Source organism: Platalea leucorodia (genome assembly GCF_965183815.1).
Source record: "Platalea leucorodia genome assembly, chromosome: 6".
In the NCBI taxonomy this organism is placed as follows: domain Eukaryota; kingdom Metazoa; phylum Chordata; class Aves; order Pelecaniformes; family Threskiornithidae; genus Platalea; species Platalea leucorodia.
In genome coordinates this window covers 25,339,211-25,357,704 of record NC_138828.1, presented here as the reverse complement: position 1 = coordinate 25,357,704, position 18,494 = coordinate 25,339,211, and the positions used below count along the sequence as shown (strand labels likewise).

General features: G+C 44.3%; 1 protein-coding gene across 13 annotated transcripts in view; it reads right to left on the bottom strand.

The window, feature by feature from the left end:
* ADGRL3 (adhesion G protein-coupled receptor L3) overlaps positions 1 to 18,494 on the bottom strand; it is a gene marked incomplete at both ends in the record, with an annotated part of 327,767 nt that overhangs the window by 51,448 nt on the left and 257,825 nt on the right. For 12 of the 13 annotated variants that reach the window (XM_082315697.1, XM_082315704.1, XM_082315703.1 and 9 more), the window contains 5 exons: positions 3,002 to 3,222; positions 3,732 to 3,941; positions 14,562 to 14,738; positions 15,435 to 15,643; positions 17,666 to 17,788. In XM_082315697.1, the coding sequence (XP_082171823.1) occupies positions 3,002 to 3,222; positions 3,732 to 3,941; positions 14,562 to 14,738; positions 15,435 to 15,643; positions 17,666 to 17,788 (940 nt within the window). The remainder of the gene's footprint in view (positions 1 to 3,001; positions 3,223 to 3,731; positions 3,942 to 14,561; positions 14,739 to 15,434; positions 15,644 to 17,665; positions 17,789 to 18,494) is intronic. The other variant, XM_082315709.1, reaches the window with a different exon arrangement.

Genomic DNA, 18,494 nt, shown 5'->3' with positions numbered 1-18,494 from the left:
GAATGGGATGATCTTTTAATGGAATCACTACGCTGCTGCTTGGTTATAAAACCAAATTAATCTCCTAATATGAGTGATTTGAACTGCTCTTAAACAAAAGAATAGTAAAAGGAAAAGGATCAACTCCATTCCTTGGAATAATTAAGTATAAGAGAGTATCTTTACCGGGCAGCTACTCCAAAATGCCAATATGAATACTAGGACATGGGATGCTTCAGAAAATCACAAGCACAGAGAGAGGAACAACTGCCTGTTCCTGGCTAGGTAATCTGGGCATGTGTTACAGGAGGGCTGGATTAAGAAACGAAAATGAAATCAAGAAAACCTACGTTGGGTGTCTAAGCAAATCATTCTGAGATGTATGAATGGTGGCACCAAATGCCAGACAAAAAACAAATAACACTAACAGCTCCATAAGTCCTGCTTAAACAAATGCAATAAATAATGGAGGGAGGCAAGTAATATATTCCAGAGGATGTTTTACAAAACCCGGCAAAACCAAGCAACTTCTTGCAATCAAATTATGTATGCCTGGCATATAGTTCACTACAAATTCTAATCAGTTCTACCCTTCTAATAACATTATACAGAAAAATACATCATCATCCATCAACCAGATGGAGCATGATAGTTATACAAAACATATTGTATGTTTTTTATTTTCCACTATGAGAATGTGATAAAATTGTGCACTCTGGAATTAGAGATTATAAATAAATATTTTAGGCTCTGCAAATCTCTGTAAATATTTATTTGCAAAATATTGTATATACATGTTTAATCATTAAAAATACTACTTTATGCTGTGGGGAGGAAGAGAGATTTTATTGGCACAGACATAGGACTGCTGCCTCCTCAACACAAAGATAGCAAAGTTTTTTTGTTTGCCTCCAGCAAATTTCAGCCAAACTTTCTGCCTCTACCTCCCATGCCATGGAGACATTTGGGCACCCAAGGCCTGTTGGGAAAAAGCAGTGTGTCCCATGGAATATGTTTATTTTGCTGTGCTTCAGAAAGGTCCATATATTTGTTTAACAGGAGCGGAAATATTTCAGCAATGCAAAGCTGCCATGGTGCTTTGTGGGAACTGTGGTTAGGTGCCATACGTTCCCACTCTCTAAAGCCAGCCTGCCGTGTGCCGCTGTCTCCCACAACCTACATTGGTACTCTGGTCGTCCCTACAGAGCATCACGAGGGACTTTGCAAAGATGAGCGCGGATGCAAATCAACTGCAGTCTCATGTCCAAAGTGATACTCTGGGCTTGGGGATGTCCTTTCACTACAAGGGAACAAAGTAAGACATTTTCAACACCCAACATGTTGTTATAGAGCACCGTAAGAGAACGCAGGTGGTGCTAGATTTCATCGCAAACTAGCTGCATGCTGGGTTTTCTTGGTAGGCAGCCCAAAACATTGAGAGAGAAGTCAAAAGGATCGCTCTGGTGCTACAAGCCCTGCGACGGTAACGCTGCAGAAGTCACAGGGCGAACAGTGCGGAAGGCAGCCACTAAAACACCAGACTGCGAACCAGACTGGTGGGGAAACAACTCCAGCGATGGCAGATGTGCGGGAGCATCTTAGCTGGCTTTCCAGGGAGCTGGACTCACGGCCCTTCGGCTGTAACATGTTTGAGGCTCAATGTGCCCCATGTGAGGCACTGTGAAGAGACAGGTCCTCTGTAGAAACACTGCAGTAAGAATAAATTTGTCTAAAGGGACAAGGCAGAATGTTTCAATACCTGATTTAATGGGGGCTTATATATTGCTCAAGAGGGGATGTGAACAGAAGAGTTGGTTAGGCCAGAAAGCAGGTGGCAGCTGATGGAAACAGTCTTCTCCAGAAACTGTAATCAGCTGTTGTGTTACTTTTTCTTTGCCCCCTAGGTCTGTCAAAGTCGGTCAAACTACTTTGGATAAATTGGTAGAGATCCTTGAAAACTTACTCCCTCCTACCTTTATCTGTGTGGGCCATTTCCTTTCCACAAAGTATGACATTTATACATATTCAGGTTGCTATTCTCCTACTCATGGGAGGAACACGATGCAAATATCCAGCTGGGATCCAAGCCTACCTGCTGGCACAGTAATGGATCATGAGCAGCTCCACTGCTCTACAGATTTGCTTCCGCAAGGAATTAGGTTCATATATACCAATAAGGTTTCAGGCAAAAATTTTGCAGTTGAATTTAACAGAATATCAACTGCTGCCACAGCCTGACCCGACCTACGCTAAAAAAGAGCTTTAAAAACGCCACCGGCTCATAGCTATGTATGCCTTCAGATTAAGCCCTTAACTCAGTTAAAATGACAGGGGAAAGGCAGCCTGCGAAGGGAAAGCAAAAAAAAAAAAAAAAAGTCAATAAAAACACATTGTTAGTGTTACTGTAACAAAGCTGGCAAAGAAAATCAAAGGCTCGATTTTCCCTTTGTTTTCCATTAGTAGGTGTTGCACGATCATCTAAATTGTGCTTTGATACCAGCTTCAACAATGCTGAAAGCATTTAAGAATATTCATAGTGATAAATGATGTAGCTGTTCCGATTTGCAAAGAGTCTAATGCACTCCACAGTCACCACCTACTTTGCTTGCAGGCTCTGTTAATTTGATAGAACACTTAAAAAAGAGGAAGAAGAAAACTGTGTTTCATCATCCAAATGGGAAATACTCTTTGGTTAGAGAAGAAGGATGACCTTGCTGATACAGTACCAAACTGAGACTTGGGACAGCCACCTCTGCTGATGTTATGCAATGATGTGATAAAATTTTCCCTGACTGACTTCCCCAAGAAAATACCTTTGCAAATCATTTCATAGTGGGGAATTCGTCCTGTATCATCATGGACTGTGTTGGAGACACAGAGATAAGGCAAGGCATGCCTCCTGGCTGAGCTCTGCCTGCACAAGCCTCCTTTGCCTGCCAGGTCTTTGGGCTCTTCATTTCCCTTTGTCATCCCCACTCCCACCCCTCCTGACCAGGTCCAAGCAGTGCCAAGCCCCACTCACACTTTGTCCGTGCCGTAGCTCCGGTAGTCCACCGCTGCTGATACAGCCACAATCAGTGCAGGCATACCGTAGCCGACCAAATAGAAGTACTTCCTCCGGGAGTGTTCGCTCTCGAAAACCTCCACCAGCATGATGTAGAGCTGCACCCCCTCCAGGAACATCCAGGTGAAAGCCGCCAGGAAGAAGAAGTGCAGGAGGGCAGCAAAGACGGCACAGGCAATCTGCAACCGGGTTGAAAAGAGCAAGGAAAGGTGTTTGTACCATGCTGAATTAATGTGACAGTCAGGATTACTCTTACTAGGAGGTTTAATAAGAATGAGGGAGTTCTTATCTTCCCTTATCCAAAGGAAGAACTTTTTTTCACTTGGAAACTGTGTGTGAATGATTTTACAATAGACACATCTCTGCATATGTAAATTATATTCAAAGATACAAAGGTAGGTATGTACACAATCTGGCAAATAAACATATAAAGATGTACATAGCATTTTTTGCAACCTGCTTATTAAACATACACACACGCATTATTTACAAACAACGCACATACAGCCTCTGAAACCACAGCAGGCATCAGCATTTGACTCCCAGTTAACAACCAGGGGCCCAATCCTGTGAGGACTCATGCATGGAATTAAGGCAGCTCTAGAATATATCTCACTGCATGGTCAAACATCCCACATGCACTGAGACGAGAGCCTGTGGTGGCAGCAGAAAGTGCTTTGCCTCTTACCGGCTGGTCAGTCCGGTTGATGCCGATGAGGAACAGGAGTTCTGCCACGAAGAGGCTGATGCACAAGTTCTTGTGAATCGTGTTGCGGTCGCTCTGCAGGCCACGGAAGAAGCAGAAGGTGAAGATGCAGATCAGGAGGCAGACCAGCGAGAGCAGGATCCCAACCCACGTGATAAAGTCCAGGAGCAGGTCATGGACTGCATCGCTGTGCTGGAGATAACACCAAAATAAATCATCAGCTGCATGCTGCATGACTTCTAATCCATCCCAGACACAGAATGAGGTTGTCTGAGACCGTTCCCCAAATATTTGTATCCACTCACTAAACTGTGGTGCAAGGGGCCAGTAGCAAAAAGACTAAATGGACCTAGACTTGAATCCTGCATCAAGGAAGCTGCAACCTGAAACACTGACTCCAAAGTGTCTGGCAAGCTGCAGGTGCCCTGAACAGACTCAGACCCCAAAATATGCCAGAAATAATGATGCTGTTGTTGAAAATACCAAGATGTCGTAGCTAGTCTTGCGTGCAGCTACATCTTTTGCAAACACGTCAAAGGAGCAGACACACAGTATAAAGAACCATCAAACACTGTGATTCAAGTGTAAAAATGTTTCATGCTAACAACATTGTGGAGATTACAGCCACAAGTCCATTACAACCATTTACCAACAGTGAAAAAAGACTCTCTTTAAATGTTCACAAAGACATATGAGCTTGGAGGCTTTGGACAGAAAGAGACCGCTTAAATGTTTTTGGTTTTTTTTTTCACCAGGGAAGGAGAAAGAAAGTTTGATTTTTCTTTTTCAAATCCTGGAGCTATATTTTAAAACTCCTGGGAAGTCAGACTGATCCCTGGAATGCTACCCAGAAAAAAAGACAGACCTTTTAACATGAATTTGCTTTTAAATTGTAACAGAACAGTGATTTTAAGACAGCCTGGAAAGTGAGTGATTTCCTGTGAATAACTTGTAACATGGTTTTACCCCAAAGCCATGCAAACATGGCCATTGCAGTGGCAAAGTCAGGCAACCCAGCAACAAAGTTTTGTGAGGGGCAGCATAGGTGTGCCTTGGCTCTGCTGGATTGCTCCTGGGCTTACACTGCACGTCCCTCCCAGAAAGAGGAGGGGGGTGCTGGGACCCTGACACTGAGGGTATTCCACCACCTTATTCCTTATTCAGGCTGTAAAACTTGCCTGTAAGTCCCCAAGTTTCCACTAGATGCGGTGAAATTAGAGATATCATTACTTAGTAAAATGTAAATAAGAAATGAGAAATACATGGTGAGTCACGAGACGGCTGCTCAGGGCTAAGTGGTTAGAGTCAATGAGCTGAGGGAAAGATTGGCTGGAAATCTCTGGGGGCTTTTCAAAAGGACCAGAGAGGCCTGAAACCCAGCTTTGTGGTCCACCAGGCTGTGTTATAAGTGGTATTCACATTCCCCTCCACTTCTGGCATTTTAATGACTTAGGCATTATGTAGGCTGGCAAATACAGTAGTGTCACACTTCAAAAAGCCAGGACAAACTGGAAACATTTTCCTCCCCGTGGGATAAAAGCTTATGACAGATGGAGGGAAAAGGTGATTAATTTATCCATTTTCTTTGCCTGCTTGCCAATGATAAAGCCACATCAAATGTCAGGCCTTTCCTGATATACCCTCTGCTATGTCAGCACCCGTGAGAAACAAGTCAAACCTTTCAGCTCTTTAGCTTTATCAGCATGAGTGATAGGCATCAAATGATAATGAAAGATGGGAAGCGGCTTTCCCCTACATCTCTTCCATGCTGGAAGTTTTCTCTCCAGGGAGACTTGGAGGTGGAGAGATGAGGGCTCCTTTCCCCAAATGCTCTTGCAGCTCTTCCTGAGTATTTCCAATATCTAAGGAACTAGGGGTCGCAAGTCCAACTGAGAGGCAAGAAATCATTGTGTCGTTACTGTAGATCATGACAGAAATGCCTATTCCAGCCAGCTCCTCCAGCAGCACCCAGAAAACTGAGAAGATGAAGCACATGTCGTTTTCCTGGCGGTCGCGCATTGCTTTATCTCAGCGTCATTCCAGCTCATCCATCCCTCTTAACTCAGTGCGAAAAAATGTTAATGCAAACCTTGCACCTTGCAAATCATTCTTTCTTTCATCCGAGGCTGCTGGGGAACGGCAGGAGAACATCTCCCTGAACAACTCCGCCAGCTCACCTGATTAGATCGCCCTGCCAAGCTGAAGTGACTAAGAGCTCTTGGGCTGGGCAAGCAGGCAAGCCAGCTAATGCTGGCTGATGCAAGGAGAAAGAAACTAGGCAGACTTTGGCCAGATGCATCCATCCCATCCAGATGTGGCCAACAGCACAGATTCATCTATCCCAAGATAAAGTTAGCCTGGCACAGGGAAAGCTCTCCGAGGGCTTCTTCCCCTACATGAGATGAATCTCACAGGTCTCAGCTCCTGTACCTCTATCACGAAACCATGACTCTGCTGGCTTTAAGACACAACGCAGGAAGTAGGGGTGGTTTTGCTCCTGGAGAGGGATCCTGCCAGCTAGGTTCATGGTCTCCCTCAGGGAAGGGCCGCTTGCCCACAAAGCTCACCATGTGTAGCAAGAAACGCAGACTTCATTGCTGTATTATTATCACTCTTACTACACTTCTTTTTAATATTAATTGAATGATAAGACTGATTTTATGTCTGTAACACCCATCCCTGGAGTGCTGGGAAACAACCATAAAAACAACTTCTCTGTAATTACAACCTCCCTCCCCAAACTCAACAAACTCACAAAAGAACAAACAAAAAGGGATAATAACAATAAACTGGGAACAAGGACAATTTAAGAACACCTCAGGGGAAAAAAAAATATGAATTTGTAGCTTTTCCAGTAAAGTCCAAGAGAAGTGAGCTGGATTTCAAAGGCTGGGTGTGCTCTGTCCTGTTTGGGATGCCCAATTTCAGGTGCCACAGCAGAGCTGATGGGTCAGGGAGGAGTTGGTAAGCACTGGCATCCTTCCCATGGCAGTGCCAACTGCCCCCAGGCCAGGCACATCCAGAGCTTTTACACCAGCCAGTCCAACAAAAGGGAATTTGCCTTTTGCTGGAGACTGAAACTTGTAAAATACTGTGCTGCCACAGGCCACAAAGCAGAACAATATGGGAAAAGAAGGATTTATGGTAATCACTCCTCAATGCCGTGAGATTATCCTTGCCATCACCCGAGCACTATGTGACAAATAAGGGAGCAATGTACCTGGTTGGTATACGGCATTCCAGGGTTAAGCATGATAAATAGCACACCAAGATTTTGTATCATCTGAGTCGTAGTGTTCGAGCCTGGTCCCTCAACTGCAGAGACAGGCAAGAGGAGCAAATCTTCTCTTTACCCTGCCCAGCACTGTTCAAGCACTCCCTTGGATAAAACAGCTTTGACGTAGGCGCTAATGATATCCTTCCAGCACCCCGAAAGCCCTAGGGTCCGTAAGGCATGCGAAATACATCTGAAATCACCAGTGTATCAACAACAGTCAACTCTTGCTTCTTGATAATCTCCCCAAAGACTTGGGCAACGAGAAGAGCCCATGGGAGATACCAGATGTCAGTCCAAGGGACAATTTCCTGACAGCATCAAACACCTCCTTGCCCAAATGCACCATGGCTGTCTAGACTGGTGCTACATGGCCCAGCATGCAAGCCACTGAGTTTTGTTACCACTAAGCTACACTAGCTTTACAGGTAAGCTGACATGCAGATTATTTTCAGCACAGGAGTGACTTCATGAGTAACTGAAAGAAATAAAACAATCCACTTCAGTGAAAGGGTTTCTATATTAAGTACGTTTTAGATTTATGGTTTGGGCATGAGCCTGACCCAAAGCGCAGTGAAAGAAGATTTCCCTGGCTTTGGAATAAAGCCATGCTTTTGCTCTGGTGGGGCCACAAGCAGCATGAGGAGAGTGCTGATGGAAACCTGCGCAGGAGGAGTTACGGGAGCCCTGGTAGCAACCACAGCAGGGTGAGCAGGCATCCTAGATATTATCCAGGCTGGGAAAATCAATGAGCAGCTCTGGCAGCGCCTGTACACCAGAGCTGAGCTAATAAAAACAAATCCCAGGGAATGTCAGCTTATGACAGAATGGCTCTCCCTGAGATGAACAGCCATTTCCTCCCTTATTAAAAACATCAGTAGAAGAAAACAGCAGCCAAACTGAGCTGCCAGCAGCAAAGGACACATTCCTTTGCCTAATCTGTCCCTCCAGGAATGGAAAGAGTAATATGTTTGGGGGTGGAGGAATAAGCAAGCAGTAAATAAAAACACAGTGTCATTGACTAGCTCAGATATGACCACTTGGTGCCTGGTGGGAGCTGGCAGTGTGCTGGGCTGGGCAGAGACCCAAGTGGGACAGGTTTGAACTCCTGCGCATTGCTGATGCTGCTCCTTGGATTTGTAGCTATCTGGGGCCTCTGCCCTTTTTCCCTCATCGCTGGTGTTGAGAGAGGATTGCTGCTATGACCTGGCTGTAATGCTTTGTGGCTAAGTGCAAAGGGCTACTTAAGAAGCGAATGGTTTTGTAGATGTGCCAAAAGCATCAGCTGGGCTACACGGACCGGGAGGAAACCCCAAAGACTCCTGCAGCGTGTCTGTGCTGGCTAATGGCATTGCCTGCCGTCGCTATGCAGGCATGAGAGGTTTTGAGAGGGTTTTCCCCGCTCTGTGGCCAAGAGGGATACATGCTCTCCCATCCTCTCCCTCTTCCCCAAGGGTGGACCAAGGGAAGCAGGCAGCTCTGCTCTGCAGCGGACGCAGCGCCCACAGACCTGGTACTTCTGTGCTTTGCGAAGGTGATGCTGTCATGGCCACCATCAGGTCCTAACCCAGGAATAAAGAGAGCTTAATTCTCACCTGAAGCCCCTGTGCAACATCACTGTTTTCTGACTATGGCCATTTAAAATAAGGCTCAGATCCCCGAGCACTCCTGGCAAGGTGGTTTAGCCACCTTTCTTCTCCTTGCCTTAGACCTCGAAGCTGCCTTCATATTTTGCATGGGCCACACAGACCATCTTCCTTCTCCTCTGCCTTCCTCAGCAAGATAAAGGCTACCCAGCAGAACCCTTTCCCACAAACCTCTCCCCAAAATGCAACAGCCTTCCAGTGACTGCCAGAAGCAGCAGCCAGCACAAACAGAAACCCCCATGGCCAGAATAAAGCCATATGGGGGCAGGTGTGCACAGAGAAATGAGTACAGACCTCACCTTGCCATGTGTTACAAACCCTACTGTGGATACGTCATGCGGCAAGAGCCCAGCATTTCCATCATACTCACTGACACCCCTGCAACTGAGATGCAGCTGAGGTGAGATTCAGTTGTGGAGAGGAGGAGAGGCTTGGGACAGTAATTGCATCTATTGTCCTGCCCTGCTATGCTGGCTGGATTTAGTAAAGTGGCACAGCTCTGCTTACTCATAAGGCATCTCCAACCCGAGAAATGAGCTATGGTGGCTGTGCCAAACTCAGTGTAGACATCTACCCAGCTAAGCTGCTGGCTTGTTAATTTGAGTTCCCGGAAAAATCTGGTCACAGCATCATCAGCTTCTGCTGTTGCACCAATGGTCTTACCCAGCCTGGTGCCAGGAGACGCCTGGGACATGGCTCCACCACACCATGGTCACTACCTTCACTTTGGTTCTTGTGTATGCCGTGCTCTCAGCCAGAAAGGAAGGGGGTAGCAAGAAATAGGGCAAGGCTTAGTGCTTGCCAATGGGAGCTACTTCAATTGCATATTTTAGGACAGAGGATCAGGAAACCCTGCGGGGTGATGCTGTCCCCATGCTCTGTGGCACAGCTCCTAACTGTGCAACCATCCCTGGCTCGCAGATTGGAGAGTCAAGAAGGGTGATGCTAAGCAAATATGTACCCGTTGGACTGCAGGGAAAGCAAGCCAGCTGCTGTGTGCTCAAATTTCTGACACCTGTAAGTGCTGAGCTAAGAAACTGCAAATTTAAGGGCTTGAAGTATGTCTTTCTGAAGCCAGGCTCTAGATGTTTTCAGGTTGGACACCCAAAAGTGGCTACCTGAGATCTGGGTCAATGCTTCAGGGAATGCACAGACAAGGACCAGTGAAACGTCCAACCCGGCAGAACTAGAAACAGTAAGACACAACTAGGGCTCAACCCAAAACAATGTGTGTCAAACTGAGGGTGAGGAAATCAAGGAACTCCCTGGAGTGACTTACTGCCCACCTAGACAAAAAGCTCAAGGACTGCTACCAGGTACAACTCTGAATTGACCCCGTAGGCATAGATTACTTGACCTAATAGGTGTACTTGACCTAAGGTATAACCAAACGTGCTGTTTACAACTCCTTATTCTTGGAGTTCATCGAAGTCACAGATTTCTTTTCCTAACACAAGCTCAAATACTGCTGTATTTTTGAATTTTAAAATCTAATTGAAGACAAGCACATTTAATAACTTTTCTGCTTAATTAAAAGTTCTTATTTAATAACATATTAGAATAAGTTACTTTTTGCAATGTGTAATGTATCTTTTTTTTGAGAATTAACCCCTTTAATGGTACAAAACGATTTGCAAAATTCATTATATAGTGGTTTTAGTAATTTAATTCTGCAGTTAGGGTGTTTTTGCAATCCTGCACCCACTTCTGCTTTCATTCACTGCTGTTCAATCCCACAAGTGCTAATATACGGATAAGCCAGCACTGCAGTAACTTCAGCTTGCTCTTTATATCCGAAATGGCTGTACTGCTTTAGGCAATGGACCACTGCATTCTATTTAGACTTCATATATTTTTATTCCTTTCTCTCCTTAGCTTGCCTTACACTTCCATTCCCCAAATAATTAGCACGGTGTAATGTGTTTGTGGTATAGAATAACATCTGAAAGCTTCCGATTAATTGCTACAGTTAAAACACCTTTCTTTTTTTCCCCCTTTCTCTCTTGTTTTATTTATTTATTTATTTTTAAAAGAAAAGTAAGCTCTGGCATTCACTACATACTGATAAGCAACATTTATCTACCCTGAGGTACTTTTGCTTATCCTGTTTTGGGTGTTTTTTTAAATTGCATTTTCCCACCAGCTCTGAACTTGTTTTCTGGCTGCATATTTTTCCCATGGTACATTTAAGATGCATCTGCTATAATTAATATGATGCGAAGTGCAAGCTTATATGAAAAACAGCTTGTAAATTTTGAATAATTCTGCAGCAATTACACAGGTAGAATGGCTTATTTAACTATGGGCTTTGTCCCATAGCATGGGACCCACCATGCTTTTATAGCATTTAAGGGACATACATAACAAATACCCTACTGATTCAAACAACAGATAGATATTTAACACAGATCTCATCTAGGTTAAACATATCTCATAATTTAACAAAATATCTATGAGACTGTAATAATTTTCCCATAACAGAGGCCAAATGAACTTGTTAGCTGATGAAAACAGTGATTTGTTTCCAAGTCTTAAAATCTCTCTTCAAAGGGAGGTTCTTTTATAATTTTCCTGGTAAATTGCCCGAAAGGGCAACGAACGCTGCAGGTCTCTAAGGTCATCCCATGCCAGGAGGATGCATCAGGGAGGTCCAGCTCACAGGTCATTATGGTCCTGCTGTCCTCCTCGCATGCTAGATGGGGCTCTGATAGCAGCTGGAGGGGTACCTGCGGGTGCGGGTGGGTGCGGGTCCATCGCTCTTTCCAGCAGCTATGCATCCTGCCCATGTGCACAGCAGGCTCTTGGTCTTGGGCACTGTTATTTACCCCACTGAAATATATGGGTGAATAAGAAACTCTGGGCCCAACTAATTTTAACAGGCAGAAAGCATATTCAAATTAAAATCTCCTTCTCTTAATTGGGTACTGTCCTATTAAGACTGGAATTGATCCCAGCAATTTCTACTCTTGAAGCACACCAATAAATCCCTGCTGCCGCGGTCAGCCAATGTCATTTTCTGCCCCTTCGGACAATCACACTGGAGAGCCAGACGGCCATCAATCACCTCCTCAGAGGCACTACCTTCCAGCTCCGCCTTGCCGCATACGCTCTGCTAATAATTAAATCCCAGCCTGTAACTCGCAGAGCAGCCACCGAGGTCTCCTCCAGAGAACACGCTCTTTTGCCATGCTACCAGGGAGGGAGATCATTCATGACCAGAAGTGACACTTGTCAAATTGGTGCTGGCTTTTGATTAAGCAGCAGGACTCTGATGTCCGTTCCCCACGATGCCCAGTGTTCAGTCATATTAGGTAGGGTGCTCTGGATACTCATTACACCAAAGGATGCTCCCTACAGATCCAAAAATCCGACAAACTGAAGTCAGTAAACTACAAATCTCAATTACAGGAGAAAATTGTTTCTGTTGCAGAACTCCCAGAATATTATTAATTTTTGTGTGTATGACAGTCCTCTTTAGGGATCCTAGTCTCTGGCCAGAACACCGCTGTAAGAGGTCCAGCACAAGCACACAACGTCCTTTCCCCGAGGATCATTCCACCTCCAAGAAGACGAAAAGGTCTTTGAGGCAAGGAATGCCTTTTTGTACAAGACACGAGACAACAAAATGGCTCAAAAGCATGCCTACGAGAGATGAGTGCAAGTCAATGAACAACAACAACCCTCATTTATTTTTAAACCTCCACCTTTCCAAACCAGCAGGTATTCTGCTGCCAGGACTTTAAAAGCAACTCATTGCAGCAGCATAAGGAATGTCATACAAGCCACCTCCTAGATCTGCCAAGAGCTGCATGACCAGCTCCACCAGCAGACTGGAGCGGGATGGTGCTGCCAGGAACAGCAAGGTGACAAGCAGCTGGAAGGAAGAGTTGCAGATGCTTGCAGGGTATGCACCTGCCTTCGCCCTCAGACCACGATGATCGCTAAAGCGGACATGCCAGGAAGCTGTCTGGTTGCATCAGAGTCAACAAAAAGTGGAGCCAATTTGGCTCTTACAGCAATGATACTTTGGCTGCTGCCAAATGATAAAGCATGACCTGAAAGTCTTGAGGGCACTCGTTAACACCCAGAAACACCCACCGGCTAATAGCGTGCTGGCTTGGCACTTGGGAAGCTTCCAGCTGTAGCTCTTTCCAACCTGTTGGCTGAGCATGGGCAAACCAGGGTCTCACATTCTCTTTCTGCAAGATGAGATAACACCAGCACTACTAGTTGAATGAGGTTCAGGTGAAATGCCGTGCAGACAAGGCTGACCTACTTGCAGTTTGGGAAGAGGTTTGTTCGGCGCTAGCCTGTATCTGCACCACGCAGTAGGGATTGCCCTCATTCACATCAGTGGAGTGGAAAGCTATCTGCATTTCCCAGGTGCAACCTCTGACTTTAGTGACTTAGGTATATCTGTTAACTCCAGGCAGGTGATAACGAGCCAAACACACATTTCTTTTGAAAATTCAAGCAGTTGTAGGAAACTGGCAAAACCAGACTTGGACTGGGGAATGCTATTAACCTGTAAACATGTGCTCCGAATAGGCCTTGTCTTCAGACATCTCCTAGGATAATGCCACAGCCATTTCATGGCATGTCTCCTGGACCAGTAGTGACTCCTGCAGAATACAATGGGTATGCCTCCTGCAAGCAGCAGCAGATCTGTCCTGCCCCTCTCAGCTGGACACAGCTGTTGTGGCAAATGTGCTGCCAGGCTCCCATTTCTTTTTTTGCAGAGCTTTGGTCATGCGTGACAGTGCTTTAATATATATTTTTATTGCGGCTCTTCACATTCCTCTTCAGATTATCAAGTGAAACAAAAATATACAAAGGATTGACACTGGAAGACTATTTGAGAAAAGGTCTTTTAAAACCATAATAGCTTTTGTGGTTATGCAGCCATGGAATTGGCTCTGAAATGTTCTGCCTGCATGGAAGATTCCAGATCCATAGCTAGCTCAGAGCCGTGGATTCTGCTGCAGTGCCAGGCACATGAAATGGAGACACCACAACACAGAAAATCACTAGGCCAAAATCTTTTGGGTATCAGGGCCTTCTCCTTTCTACAGCAGCTGAGACTGTTCTCAATGAAAGACAGCCAAGACAGCTCAGGAAACGGAGGACCATCTCAACCATTCACCTCTTCTTGAGTAAAATTCCAAATGTGCACTTCACTCCTCAAGCCACTGCTACCATGAGGAACATCTACTTTCAGGACAAACTTCTTTAGCTCCAGTGGGGATAGTCATGTGGGAAGCCAGAGTTACACCATGGACCTAAATGCAGGCAAGGGAACTAGCTGATCATATACTGGCCTCGGGTAGATGCACAGTCTATGAAGGATGGCATACGGAGCTTCCCTTTTATGTGTAGCTTGCTGTCACATAGTGAGACACAGAGAATGTATCTTTTTCCGCTAGTTGGAAGCTGGAAAATACTTTTGGCTCCACACATGCACCTCACACAAACGTGCAGCTGCTGCAAGCAGGACACACAACTTGCAGCCCACGAGGCAGGCTCTGCATGCTTCTGTCTCACCACCCAGGCTGCTCGCTACTCCCTGGTGGCACAGTGAGGACCCCACGAGCAAGGACCCAGCCAGGAGATGTTCTGCACCAGTAAGCAACGGATGTGGCAACAGATAATTCTGCTCATCATCCTCAGCTCAGAGTTGCCCATGCCAGGAGCTCAAGACAGGCTTTGCACTGGTGTGACTATCTCCTGTTTCACCATATTGCAGAAGGAAGATTTACACCAGATGTTTCTACTGTTAGAGTTATTGTCACACAGCAATTTCCCTGCTCAGCTCCATTTGTAGTAACAAATGGTGTTACATTGGCCACTTTTACTGCCCAGTGCATTGGCAGCCTGTAAATCTGCAACGCCTACCTTAACTTCCACGTGTGCCATCAGGACCGCAAAGTTGGTTAGGTGATTGCAGGAGCATGTGGTGTGTGTCTTGTTAGTCATCAGGAGGCGACATCCCTGGGTGGACCAATACCCTGTCATTGTACGCTTTGTATAGCTCCAGAACGAACAGTTTGGATTGAAATTTTCTTCTGACTGCTGCAGGGAAGAAATGAATAAATCCAATAAAAATGATAGGGTTTCAGAGATTTCTAAACGCACTATTTTTTTTTTTTCCAGAGGCACTTTGTAACTCTCACCCTTTTAATTTTGGATAAACAATCAGCAGTGGTTTATACGTCAAGTATTACTTGCCAATACCAGAGAAAGTTAGATTGTTGCTGCTCTGTTTGCTAATGCAAACTTAGTTCTTTGTTCTTGATTAATTTCAGCCATAGACTAAATCCAGCTCTTCAAAATCAGATTGCTTCATTTGCATTGCAGAGCAGAGAAATTAATTGCTTTAAGCAATCAACTTTTGCAATGACTGTGCTTGGCTAACAGGAGGACTAGCTGTCCTCTTTCACTGTAATTCCACTTTCCTCTAATATCCCCTGCCACCATGATAAAATAATATTATGGTCTATTCTAATAAATTGGTAGTTTTTAATTACAGAATGACGTGTGTCAGCAACTGAGCAATGGGCACTGGCTCAAAGGAGACTCTTTCTTTACTTTTATTAATGCAACGTAAAAGAGACATTCTCCATAAATAACACAAAGTGCAAAGGAACAAATGTATAATTCAAAATCTAATCAAGGACTGCTGGGGGCCTCACATCAGCCAACTTTTGCATCACTTTGTTTTAGAAATTAAAAAAAAAAAAAAAAGAAGCACTTTTCAAACTCACTCACCTTGATGTGCTTGACAGTAAACACCACGGGATCAGCTAGGTAAACCTTATTGCTGAACTCTTTGTTTATTGCTGCCGTGATGACAGGGGAGTTGACAATGACGGAGTGATTCGTCGACATTGCTTCTGTTCCCAACTTCATGCTGGCGTTCTCCGTGGAGAGATAGGTGCCCAGGTTGTTGTACAGCACAAAAGCCACCCTGATTTCACCTAGAAGAGCAGTAAGAGGTTAGATATCCGGGTCAGTGCACTGTTTTTTTCTTTTTTTAAGATGGCAAATCTCTTCTCTGAACCAACTTTAAAACTTCTCTAAGAAAATGTGAAAGATGTGGCATATGAAAGCTCACTTCCTCCTGCCAATCTCAATGAGCATCACGAGGTGTAACAAGTGGTCCATGGATAAGAAGGGCAGAGCTGCCTCTCTCAAAACAAACTTTTGTAAGCAAACAGATCAGCAGAAGACAGACAGAGAAGGTGGGCTTATTTTTGGCATGAGTGGGTGTAACTGGCTCCAGAGAAAAGAGACCAGGTGGCCCATTTCCCACCTGACATAACACTTTGTTCTCCAGGCTATGCTTGGGAAACATGTTTCATTCTGGCCTGCTGTGCAGATGCAGTATAAAACTATAATTTAGACCATTAATAAATTGAGACTAGCTCAGAAAAGTGTGGGGACAGATCTGGGAGAAGGAATCCAAAACTTTCCAACACAATTCCAATCTCACATGAAGGGTAAAACAAAACTGCAGAAATTTCATTAAAAATATATTTCTTTTCTTAATTTGTCAATCAGATATCCCCTCTTCCACAAAAAACCACCATTAGGGAGCCTGCAGAAAACCCAGGCTACCAGCCAACTGTTTTTAACTGAAACCATCCAGTTTGCCTTCTGTTTTGCACATTATTTCACAGGCTATAAATAAGAATTGAATGTGATTAGTTTGCCTTTATATGTATTAGTTGTGGGGAGGTATTTTTTTGTTTCTATAGGAATCACCCCAGCTTCTGAGGAAGGTGAAGCACTGATGACTCCAAAGGTCCCTCCCAACCTAAATCCTTCTACGATGATAATTTTATTTCTATCTCTTTGGTGACCTCCGGCTGGGTGCCTAGCTGGTGCAAATTGATGGGGCTCTCCTGATTTGACCAGAACTCCAGTGATACTACGCTTAGAAATACAGACTTCCCCTTCCTCACTGCCAACACAGTTACTCTTCCCCTAAAAATCTCCAAAGCCTGCTAGCGGAGTGAAACTCTTGCCCCACTGGAGTTTTGCTACACATCTTGGGTTTTACACTGTCTCTAAAATAAACGCTTCTCTTCAAATCCTACATGCAAAGGTACCAAACCCCATCAAGGAAGCCAATGGCAAAACTTTCTTTCTGAACCACCAGACCAAACTTTTGTCAACAGTTGTCAGAAATTTTTGGCTGTTTTAATGCATCTGATATGGCTATAATATTGCCCTGTCACTCCATGTTTTGCCTGCAGTGATCAAAGCCTGTACTAGAGTGCTTTCCCCCTGCACACAGGTTAAATTTTAAAGGAACTCAGAAATAGGAGCACGTTAGGCCCATTAGTAGAAAGCCTGGGAGTTTGAAGTTGGTCTATAGTGGGGCTGTACAGATCAACAAATGTGTCTGCTCAAATTCCTGGTCTGGAAATAAATGGTTTGGCAGCATGAAGACCATTCACATATAACATCATCTTTAATTTATGCTATATCAGGAGGTTCATAAGCTTCAGAGAGAAAGGCACTGAAGATTTAGACTCATAACAATTAATCAACCTTTTCTGCCATGTTGGCTCATTATTAATATTTGCTACGATTGCTTCTTCCCTCTCCCTTTTCAGATATTTGTATAGTGCCCCACTGTGAAGCAGTTTACTCAAACAAGCCTTTTACCCCATCTGAAGCCTCCTACTGCAGACAACAGCAGTTAAAAGCACTTCTCTGGACTCAGCACTATGCCCCAACAGCCACATCATTTAAGGATCTGACGCATTTTTAACAGCACGTAATACTTTCGAAGGCTGTGAGTCACTTAGCAATATAATACATTGCCAGTCAGCCAACTTAGCTTACAGTCAAGGGCATGAGCAACTGATGCTACTGTTAATTTAAATATTAACATAGCGATTCATACTATACTTATAACTGGTTAAACACAGAACAATGCCTAAAGCATGACTGATTCATGAGGCTGGTGTGGCTGGAAGTGCTGGACCTACCGTTTCGACCATTTTGTTTCAAGGTATTTGCTGACAGCTGAATGGCGCTCCCATGGCCCATGTTCTGGGGAAACTTCAGATCTTCCAGATTCCCATCTGTGCTTAGTCTCGCAACTTCCAGCTCTGTTTGCAAGAGAGACCGACACTAAGAAAAATCTCTACTGAAATAATCTTTGACATGATACTTCAAAGCTACAAAATGGTGTTCCAGACCATCTGAGAGCAGAGGAAGCAACTTACAGTGTTTCATGCTAGACTCTGTTTGGGCTCCTATTTCTTTTTAAATCTTTGCCCTGAGGAAGTTTTAAATTTAATTAAAAAAAAAAAAAAGCGCAAATAAATTTTACTCTCTGTGGAAAACAAAAGACAACCAGTTCTTGTAAACAAGAACCTCAGGATATTAAGGACAATGGTTAAAATGAAAATCTGAAAATGCTAGTTCTTTGCCACTGGCGATTGGTACTTTCTGTAAATGTTATCAGTACTCGGGATCTGTATTCATAGAAATAGAAAGAAGAGTTGTTCTTATTTTACATATGCACACTGGGAGTGCTGGTGCTTTCCATCATGCTTGTTTTTTAATTAAAATCAACAATCAGCCAAATAAAGACACAAATTTGTATGAAGTGAAACACAATTGCATTACGATGAACAATCTCCCTGTGAAGCAGTGCTTTCATTGCTCTAGCACAGATTTTGCCCTCAAAGCCAAGAGTAATAAAGGCAGGTTAGGTGCTCATTTTCCATGGGATTTCAAGGGCAGAGAGATGTCTTATTCCTTTAGGCTCTTTTGAAAAGACTTTTAAGTCCTTCAGACAAAGGGCAAAGA